Source organism: Pyrus communis, chromosome 14 (assembly GCF_963583255.1).
Source record: "Pyrus communis chromosome 14, drPyrComm1.1, whole genome shotgun sequence".
In the NCBI taxonomy this organism is placed as follows: domain Eukaryota; kingdom Viridiplantae; phylum Streptophyta; class Magnoliopsida; order Rosales; family Rosaceae; genus Pyrus; species Pyrus communis.
Window position 1 is genome coordinate 4,155,649 of NC_084816.1, and position 10,216 is coordinate 4,165,864.

Below are 10,216 nucleotides of genomic sequence, written 5' to 3' on the forward strand. Positions count from 1 at the left end.
CTCTTGATTGCTTCCTTCAACAAGCTTGGCCTGAACATTTGTTGCTTTCATGGAATCCCGTTTGCAAAAAATCAACCAACGAAACACCTTTCAAAATCCCATTTCCTTTCATGCAATTCCCCAGTTCTTACTAATTGCCATTCCATTTTCTTTTGTTTTCTCTTTCAATTTTCTCACCAACCAAACACCTTTAAAAATCCCCAATTCCAAATAATTGCTCACCTTGTTTGGCGTACTAGATTCAAAGAATCCATCAAATATTCTGAAATTTAAAGAACAAAACAAATAAGGTAATTTAATAAAAAAAAAAAAAAAAAAAAAAAGGAGATGAAGAACGCAAAGCACCCAACCCAGAACCCAATCAACTTCTGCAAACCCTCCATAGTTGTAATTGTAATTGTAATCCTTCGTAAGGAAAATTAAATCCCAGAAAAATCAATTCCTTCAAGCTCACTTGTATATGCAGGACCAAAAAATCGATTTGAAAACCTTTAATCACCGAAGTTCTGTCGAATTGGAAACGGAGCTCGTGGGTTCTCTGATTGAAGATCGAATTTGAGGTCCCATTTGTGATTGTGGGTTGGGGCAATGAGAGAGAGATTGGTGGTGTGATCTTGGCTATGTTTGGTGATTGAAAGATGTGCATAACTTCTAACGAATTTGGTTTTGCAATTCGAGTTTGGGATTTACGATGGAATCTGGGTTTTGAATGTTAGTTGCAATTTCAGCGAATTTGGGCTCTGTCTATCGGCTTTCGGGTCTGGGTTTTGCGATTCGAATCAGAGTAAATCAAACGACGGCGAGAGCAGGGAGAGAATGCGACAGGTTCTGGGTTCTGAGAGATTCGAAACAAGCAGACGATGCGATTCTGGGTTGGCGAGTGTTGATGATGTTGGCAACGCGAGCAGAGAGAGGAGATGGAGGATGACGAAGAGAGAGAACGTGAGAAGATGAAGACGCAATGAAGGTCTTAGCAGTCCCATGGTTATTAGGGGGTCTCGTTAAGACCTCTTAGTGAAGGGTTTTGTCCATGCGAGTCCCCTTTAGTTTCATTAATGTTAATCCCAGCATGGAACAAACACGGTATTAAACTAACAGCTAGTCTAATCCAATCCAGTCCCACCTAGTGAGTGCAAACAAACGCTCTTACACTTCGTTGAACTAAATAACCATTGGGAGATGGAAGTAAGAACCACCGTCGGATTACTCCACAACCAAAGAAATAAAAGATCATGACCGTCGGATTACTCCAAAACCAAATAAAAACATAGTCAAAGCACCACAAAACAGAGTCAAAGCACCGCACGCGGGTAAATTGCTGCCCACGGCTCTTACCAAGATTAATCGATCCCCCGTCAAATTCCAAGGTTACAATTTCTTTTCACGCACGAATAAGTTTCAGACTTCTCTCAAAACGTCTATGGCGGCGAACCCAAAACCCCACCCTGTTTAACCGATCCAAAATTTTCACCTTGTCCGACTCCCAGATCAACTGAGAATTTTATGGGTTGTTGCTGATTTGGCTGCCGATTCAAGCTTTACAGCAATGGCCTCGAATCCGGAGAACGAACCTACGGCCTCGAGAGAGGTCGGGAAGCCACCGATTGAGCCCATACGGCTGCCCACGGTGGAGGAGATGCGCGGCCAAGACATTTGGAACAACTGCGCCGTACGCAGCGTTGTTAGTGGAGTTATGGGTATGGCTAAAGTTCTTTCCTTTGGCTTAATTTTTGGATTTTCTCACATGGGTTTTGATTCTTTTTTCGTCTTTCTCTGTTTGGTTGCTGAGAAAATGTGGGAAAGTTTCTGCCTTTTTTCTGTTGGGTTTATTTTTTTTCCTTTATCTCTGTTTGGCTGCCGAGAAAACGTGGGAAAGGTACTGTCTTTTTGTTTGTCTGTTGTCTCGAATTATATTTTTGTGGGTTTCAGAATGTGCAGAAGAGTGGTGTATCAGTAAGGATGTGATAGATATAGTTGTTCACACCAATTTGTTACTGTTGGGGTTTGAATGTATTGAAAAAGGTCTAAATTTCTTTATTTTAAAGTGAGTATTGTGATTTGCTCGGTATAGCAAACTCTACCAGAAGCTTACATTGGCATTGTAGTTTGATTTTGGCCCAGAAAATCACTTGGAAGTGCTTCCTGAAGAAGTGCTTCTATGACCAAGGAGCGCTTTTAAGTTTATCAACTAGAGTTTTTCCTTGTACTTGTGTATAGAAATTAATAGTAAACGGATTTACTTTGTGAGCAGTACTTCTCCAAGGCTTTTAGGATCTGAAAATCTAATTATGTTGACCATAAGCTTTGGGAATTTTATAGGTGGTGGGCTTGGGTTGATGATGGGTTTGCTTCTCGGAGCGTTAGACACCCCTTTAATGCAAGACGAAATGACTGGTAAACAGCAATTCATTTACCAAGCAAAGTCGATGGGCCGGAGGAGTTGGAGTTCAGCAAAAGCATTTGCAGTTATGGGATTTGTTTTCTCAGCTGCTGAGTGTGTTGTTGAAAAGGTATTTTGGGATATGTCAAAATTCATGATCTTAATTTTTATGCGACCATTGAGTTTTAATTTCTTTGATGTAGGGACTAATTCTGGATTATTGTTTTCAGGCACGAGCTAAACATGACACAACAAATACAGTTGTTGCTGGATGTGTAACTGGTGGTGCACTCTCAGCCAAAGGTAACCAATTTTCCATCAGTTTACATGTTTTCATCATTGGTTTACAAGGCTTTAAACTGACATGGAGATCTAATACTTTCAATGAAATCCGTAAATCTAGGGCCTTACGTAGTCTATATAATGAGCATTATCAACTCCGCTTTGAGGCTTATCACCATAATGATTCTATTTGTACTATTGTGTCCCCTATCTTCTCCTTTGGAAAGTCCATCTTTTTGTTTAGCAGTGTTTGAAAATATATGTTCGTTTGAGCTGCTGGTTTGAACTGTTTTTATTGAGACAAGGGGTGGGGAAGATAGGTAATATGCTTGGCATAGCTGATGAATGGTGTTATTAGAAATCCAAAACATCCTAACGTAAACTTTTGAAACTAAAACCATATGCCTAAGGGGTTAGTGCTTAGTTCTAGGTCGATATTGAGCTGATCATTGACATTAATTTGCAGAAGCAGACATGGTTTCTTCTCTTGTCCAAGGATTCATTTTGAATCAAGTAATTATAGGTTGATTCGTTGTTGTACTTATTGATACATCACGATAACCTAAAATATTAAGTGGTTTCATATGCCTACTTACTTAATCTGGTATCATAGTTAAAATCAGAGCTTCAACACTCTTTAACTGAGTTCAGCCATAGGTTCTTTTTTTTTTTTGCTCCTTATGAGGTCAAAACAGGAATCCAGACCCCATGACTCTAGTTATGTAGAATGTTGGTAACTTCCTTTCATGGAACACTCCCTTGCCCTGACCTTGACTTGGGTTAGAGCACAGTCATCGAGTAAGCCTCCCTGAAATATATGTGATATAACACTGGTGAAAGAATGAGTAAATCAGACAAGTACCGGCATTGTTGGTGTTATTCTCATTATAGTCCTGCTATCTGCATAATTTGTTTTCATGCATGTTAAGATTACCCTTACACCTCCTTATGTTGTCCTGTTGTAGCTGGTCCACAAGCGGCCTGTGTTGGTTGTGCCGGCTTTGCTGCATTTTCGGTGCTGATAGAGAAGTTTTTGGATAGACATGATTGAGTTTGAGCGCGTTGCCTGTGCTGCCCCAGTTTTGCAGACACTAAAAATATGACAATTCAGTAGAAGAGCCCTGCGGTGATACAAATGCTTTCGCTTTAGGTTCAACTTCAGCCCTTGCTATGATATTTTATCCCAAATTTATTAAGGGATGTTCTGGCGAACATACAAATCTAAATTTTTTGTATTATGTATTATCTTATGAACGGCTGCTGGGTTTATAACTCCAGTTGTAGACGGTTTTATTTCATGTCAGAATCTACTCAGAAGTTTTAGATAAGAATCAGCATGATCAATGATTTAGATTCATAGTCTAACAAACGGCCACCCAAACGAAGGGTTTCATTTCCGGTAGGAAGTCTACACCCAAGGAAGACATTCAGATTCTGAGAATAATGTTTAGGCTGTAAAGAAATTAAGTTGCTTGCTGGATAGGCATTCACATTCGCTCCTAAAATTTTCGTTATTCCCTTCCGTCCACTGACAGTAAACACTAAACAGTAGCATCAGAGGCAAAATCTTTATGGTAACAAGTCACCATATTCCCATCTTGGTAACAAGTCACCATATAAAGCCGACAGGGAAACGGGAACCATCCTGCATTTCCTCTTCACGCATACTTCCCTTCCCGATTTCTTCTTCTCCGCTCTCAATCAATTTCTAAGTTTCGAACCCTGAAAATGGTTGATGTGCTGGTTTCCACACTACTAGAAAAGTTGGCTTCAACAACTTATCAATATGTAGCGGACGAGGTGAAACTCGTTCTGAACGCTAAGAAAGAAGTTGAAGAGTTCATTAGCAACCTGGAAGCTATCGAATCTGTGCTTGAGGATGCAAAGCAAAGGCAAATTAAGGAGGCCAACGTGCAAAACTGGCTGGACAACCTGAAGGAAATATCGTACCAGATGGCGGACGTGCTGGATGAGTGGAATACTGAGATTCTGACACAAAAGGTTGAGAAACCAGAAAGAGAAGGTGTAACTCATATTGCTCCTCAAAGAAAGGCATGTTTCTCTATTTTCGCTTGTTGTTTTTGTCTTGGCCAAGCCGGGGAGGTACTTAACCGTCGTGAAATTGCTGTGAAGATAAGGGACCTAAATGAGAGGTTAGCTGAGATTTATTAGCAAAGAAAAATGTATAATTTTCAACTCACTGAAAATGTCATTCAAAAACAGCAAACTTGGTCTTTTGTCGATATATCTGAGATATTTGGTCTAGAAAAGGAAAAAGAGAGTTTGATAAGGAAGTTGGTGAGTGATACTAGTGAAGAAGGGAGGGGGCTCCTCATCATCCCTATTGTAGGGATTGGAGGTATGGGAAAGACAACTTTAGCTCAACTAGCCTATAACGATGTCAATGTTAAAGCCCATTTGCATGAGAGAATATGAGTTTGTGTGTCGGAACCTTTTGATGTGATAATGATCGCCAAAGCAATTAGTGGTGATGCCTCCCCAAGTTCAAATGAGTTGGATCGTGTCTTACAATCCATGTCTAAATCCATTAGGGAAAAAAGGTTTCTTCTTGTGTTGGATGATGTGTGGATTGAAGATCGCAAAAAGTGGGACAAGTTAAAGTTTTCATTGATGCAAAATGGTACTGAGGGTAGTAGAATATTGGTTACCATGCAAAAACAAAGTGTTGCTAGTATGATGAGAGCAACTCCTCACATGACTAATCTTGGAGAGTTAAGTGAACAGAATTGTCTTTCAATTTTTAATCATATGGCATTTCCAAATAGGGAAGTAGAAGAGTGTGTGGTGTTTGGAGATATTAGTAAGGAAATTGTAAAGAAGTGCAAGGGTTTGCCTCTTATTGCAAAGACTTTAGGTAGTATGATGCGTGATAAGAGAAAAAGGAGGGAATGGTTGGACATTTTGAATAGTAAAATATGGGATTGGAAAGAAGTGGAGCAAGAAGTTTTCCAACCATTATTTCTAAGTTATTATGATTTGGCCCCAAGAGATAGATGTTACCTTTTATATTGTGCTATTTTCCCAAAAGATTATGAGTTTATTAGGGATAACTTGATTAATCTTTGGATGGCACAAGATTATCTTAATTCAAAAGAGAATAAAGATAAGGAAAAATTAGGTCAAACTATTTTTGATAACTTGGTTGCACTATCTTTTTTCAAGATTTTGTGAAAGACCATGACACTGCTACAGTAATGCATTGCAAGATGCATGATATTCTACATGACTTAGTGCAATTTATCACCAAGAAGGAATGTTTGATTACAGAGGTTGAGGGGGCTAATCGTGAAATAGAGGTATTGGGCAGTAAGGTTCGCCATTTGACCTTAACGTCTGTAGTTGATAGTCCAACTTTACATTCTACCACTTCTGACTATTGCAAGACTCTACGTACGCTCACAATAATTCAATTGAATGTTGATAAGGTGTACACTATTTCACAATTTAAATGTCTTAGGACAATAAATTTGTCTCAGAGTTCCATCAAAGAACTCCTAGAGGAGATTGGTGAATTAATACATCTGAGACAGATTGATTTGTCTGGGAGTCAGAATTTGGTGAAATTACCGGACACCATTTGTGGTTTATGCAATTTGTACACCTTAGACCTTCGGAGATGCAATTCACTTAAAAAATTGCCTGGTAACATGGGAAAGTTGGTAAGCTTAAAGCATCTGTACGTGGGGTTGAGCGGTTTGGAGTACTTGCCGAAAGGGATCGGGAGCTTAACAAATTTGCACACACTAGACGTGTGCCCTATAGTTTCTATTGACAACGGCGAAGCATTTCAAGCTGGGGATTTGAGAACCTTGAACCAGCTCCACGGCAGCCTCACAGTTAAAAGGGCAATGCTATGCGCCAGAAACACTGCCAGACTTCCTCTGCAAAATAGCTGCAGAGTCTTTCCATTTTTGTGTGTCTGAAACTTGCCGAACGTTGCAGAGAAGGCAGTGGAGAGGAGTGGCACAAGATTTCTCACATTCCAAACATCAAGATTCTAAATATGCCGTCAATGGCGAATCGTCATATTATCAAGGATATTGCTGAGGGCATAAATGAAACTGCAGGAACATGAAACTTATCAGGGATCTAAGTATGTCTTTGTATTAAATGGTTGTGGTTATATTACTTGCGATGTCTCCAAGGCATGATTGTATTTCAACTCCATTGAATTGTCATTTTTGTGTGACCCCTTTTAACTGTTGACAGTTGTCCCACATCGGTGAGATACAATGTTTGCTATGTGCTTATATGATATTGGACAACTCCTCATATTGCCAATTGGTTTTATGGTGGAATCTCAATTTCATCGTAGTATCAGAACAGGATGTCCTCGTGTGAAGCCAAAACGGCTGCACGCGCTCCACGTCACCCAGCTATTGTCCACGTGTAGGCTTGAAAATCCGCTACACGTGCGAGGACGTGTTGACAGTTGTCCCACATCGGTGAGGGACAAGGTTTGCTATATGGTTATATGATCTTGGGCTACTTCTCATATTGCTAATTAGTTTTACGGTGGAACCTCAATTTCATCATTAACCACCTCCTCCTCTGCTCCGTTTCGCTCTCTCCAACTTCCGCCGCTTATTCCGAGAGCAGAAGCAGCAGCAACAAAGTCATAGTGGAGCACTACTATGAAACGCTGTCCGCCACACGTGCGGGACGTGTTGACAAGGTTTGCTATATGGTTATATGATCTTGGGCTACTCCTCATATTGCTAATTAGTTTTATGGTGGAACCTCAATTTCATCATTAACCACCTCCTCCTCTGCTCCGTTTCGCTCTCTCCAACTTCCGCCGCTTATTCCGAGAGCAGAAGCAGCAGCAACAAAGTCATAGTGGAGCATTACTATGAAACGCTGTCCGCCACACGTGCGGGACGTGTTGACAGGCGGGGGCGTGTTGACAGTTGTCCCACATCGGTGAAGGACAAAGTTTGCTATGTGCATCTTGGGCTACCCCTCATATTGCTAATTGGTTTTATGGTGGAACCTCAATTTCATCATTAACCTCCTCCTCCTCTGCTCCGTTTCGCTCTCTCCAACTTCCGCCGCTTATTCCGAGAGCAGAAGCAGCAGCAACAAAGTCATAGTGGAGCACTACTATGAAACGCTGTGTCCCGACAGTTATCAGTCGGAATCATCTTCATCAACTATCTGAAGCTCTATCCCTTCGGCAACGCCAGGATTGGATCCGACAGCACCATCACTTGCCAGGTCTCTCTCTATCTGATCATACTTGGCTCATTGAATTCGTTTATGCACACAAATTACAATTTGACGTGTGTATGAAAATAATTTCTTTTGCTCTATGAGAAGAAATTACTTTTGAATATGTATCAACTTGTAGTTTGTTGGTAATGTTTAATACTATTGCCACGGAAACTTTCGTGGTTGTTGAAAATTAACGGATTTCATACTTACCAGCAAATTACCTTCGTATGCATAAATTACTTTTTAAAAGGGGTAATTAACGCTTCAGTGACAACCACATAAACACCTAATAAGCTCTTCCTTTCTCTTTCAGCTTTCCTAGTCCAATGGCTTCCTCTTGGCTCGAAAGTAGAACCCTTTCTTTTTCTCTTCTGTTTTGCCTCTTCTTGGTTGATGTGTTCACACCCCCTTCGTCTTCTGCAGACAGAACTCCGCCTTCGGATTCTGGTAAAGTTTCGCTGGCTTTGTATTACGAGTCCCCTTGCCCCTACAGCGCCAACTTCATTGTGAATTACCTTGTCAAGCTCTTCAAAGACGAGCTGATCTCCATTGTTGATCTCAAGCTTTCTCCTTGGGGTAATGCCAAGCTCAGAAGCAATGACACATTCACTTGCCAGGTCCTCTCATCCAATCCTGTTTTCTTGGATTTTCCTTTGCATTTCGAATACAATTTATTGACTTAGTTATTTCTGATGGTTGCAGCATGGTCCATCTGAATGTTTATTGAACACTGTGGAAGCCTGTGCAACCGAGATCTGGCCTGCACTGGTAAGCCTTGAAAATTCGCCACTTCGTAAAAATGAGGGACCTTGCATGTGCTTATAAGAGAAGGGAAGAGCTTATTGGGTGTTTATGGGGTTAAGTTAAACCGTTTAGATTTATCTAATGAATTCTTTGTAGAAATTTTCGGTTGGTTTTACAAAAATGTATCTTAATTTGGATGCCATTTATGGAGTTATGTTGGACTTAACAGAAAGTAATATTTAAGCTTAAATTGCTAACTTCTGGTTCACTGTCACTGTTGTGCAGAATGATCTTTTCCTTTCGTTTATTGCGCCAAGAGTTTGGTTTATGAGCACAAGCAGCCCCAGTGGGAGTCATGTTACGAGAAACTGGGCTTGGATTCAAAGCCTATTACTGAATGCTACGGCAGTGGACATGCATGGTAAAGAGGTTAGTTTTCTCTGCTTCTTGTATTCAGCTCATTAATTATTCAGGCATGTACACAAAAACAGCGTTAGGTAGAGGTGAAGCGTAGGAGGGATCACGCTGAAACTTCTTTTTGACGTTTCACTGATTCTTGATCATGTCATTTTTGGAACAACCTCTGGTGTTCTGTTGAGTAGGACAGTGCAAATTCCGCTTCTCTTTTCCTCGTTTGTTATGTGACTTTTATGAAAGGGGAAACAAAATATAAGCGGAATTACTCTCTGACAGCTTGAGCTACAATATGCAGCTGAAACCAGTGCACTCCAGCCTCCGCATCAGTATGTGCCGTGGGTAGTTGTGGATGGAAAGCCACTTTATGAGGTTTTTTCCTTTCTCATGATCATATTTCTCAATGCTATTACGATTGTCACCAAGTTTGGGTTATGCATATGTGGTTTTTATTCATTTGCACTACTGATGGTTATTTTGATTATCGTTCTATCATTGGGATTTTCAGGAAATGACATTCTTCTCCTGTTGTAGGACTACGAAAACTTTCTGAGCTATGTCTGCAATGCCTGTAACGGCACCACTGCGCTCAAGGCTTGCAGTAAATTTTCTCTCGGTACCATCCATAAGGAAAGTTCAAAATCTACGCGTTCAGTTGGCTGCGACAAGGGAAATATGGCAGTAGTATTAGGAAGAATAGGATCGACCATAACATCGTGGATCCGTCAAATGAACCTGGCAATTTTGATATAGACGTTTATGGTGTAAGAGCTTGAAGTTCATGTAGCTTGTTCATATTTCCCGTTTCCAGTGGAGTGCGGATGCTTGTGAGTTGGTTAGTGCTGAACTAAGACGCTGTTGCTGGGAATTTGTTTTTCTCATTACTATTCTCAATCAATATACAGGAATAGAAATATGTAGTGTAAAAGAATGTCTGTTTATTTAATTTGAATTTATAACACAGTAGATTTTAATATTGAATTTTTTTTTAAAGCTGGAGGGCAACTTGTATGGCATCAGTATTCTGTCACTGGTGACGTTTGGTATCAATCAAATCTTCGTATTAACTCTTAAAATCACAAGCTATTTGAGTGAGGTTTTGAAGAAATTAAGTATTGTGACACTTATGTTGCCGGACTGTAAATCTAAATTTCTCATAAG

General features: G+C 40.3%; 1 protein-coding gene, 2 long non-coding RNA genes and 1 pseudogene across 3 annotated transcripts; all 4 read left to right on the forward strand.

Annotated features, from left to right (window-relative positions):
• Window positions 1–1,404: 1,404 nt before the first annotated feature.
• LOC137715764 (mitochondrial import inner membrane translocase subunit TIM22-4-like) lies at window positions 1,405–4,021 on the forward strand. Its single transcript, XM_068455108.1, has 4 exons — window positions 1,405–1,697; window positions 2,320–2,510; window positions 2,611–2,683; window positions 3,628–4,021. The coding sequence occupies exons 1-4, from the start codon at window positions 1,547–1,549 to the stop codon at window positions 3,711–3,713; spliced, it is 501 nt and encodes a 166-aa protein (XP_068311209.1). The 5' UTR covers window positions 1,405–1,546; the 3' UTR covers window positions 3,714–4,021.
• Window positions 4,022–4,271: 250 nt separating this feature from the next.
• LOC137715692 (putative disease resistance protein RGA3) lies at window positions 4,272–6,606 on the forward strand (annotated as a pseudogene).
• A 1,212-nt stretch (window positions 6,607–7,818) lies between these two features.
• LOC137716624 (uncharacterized) lies at window positions 7,819–8,737 on the forward strand. The gene is made up of 3 exons (XR_011065701.1): window positions 7,819–7,900; window positions 8,211–8,514; window positions 8,600–8,737. It is a non-coding gene; the product is annotated as an uncharacterized lncRNA (long non-coding RNA).
• Window positions 8,738–8,931: 194 nt separating this feature from the next.
• LOC137716623 (uncharacterized) lies at window positions 8,932–10,184 on the forward strand. The gene is made up of 3 exons (XR_011065700.1): window positions 8,932–9,070; window positions 9,335–9,427; window positions 9,590–10,184. It is a non-coding gene; the product is annotated as an uncharacterized lncRNA (long non-coding RNA).
• Window positions 10,185–10,216: the final 32 nt, after the last annotated feature.

What these genes read in the sequence shown, in the direction of transcription:
- LOC137715764 (XM_068455108.1), top strand. Translation starts at nt 1,547, where the DNA reads ATGGCCTCGAATCCGGAGAACGAACCTACGGCCTCGAGAGAGGTCGGG. An exon ending in CTGAGTGTGTTGTTGAAAAG is followed by an intron (nt 2,511 to 2,610) that starts GTATTTTGGGAT and finishes TATTGTTTTCAG; the next exon opens with GCACGAGCTAAACATGACAC. An exon ending in TGGTGCACTCTCAGCCAAAG is followed by an intron (nt 2,684 to 3,627) that starts GTAACCAATTTT and finishes GTCCTGTTGTAG; the next exon opens with CTGGTCCACAAGCGGCCTGT.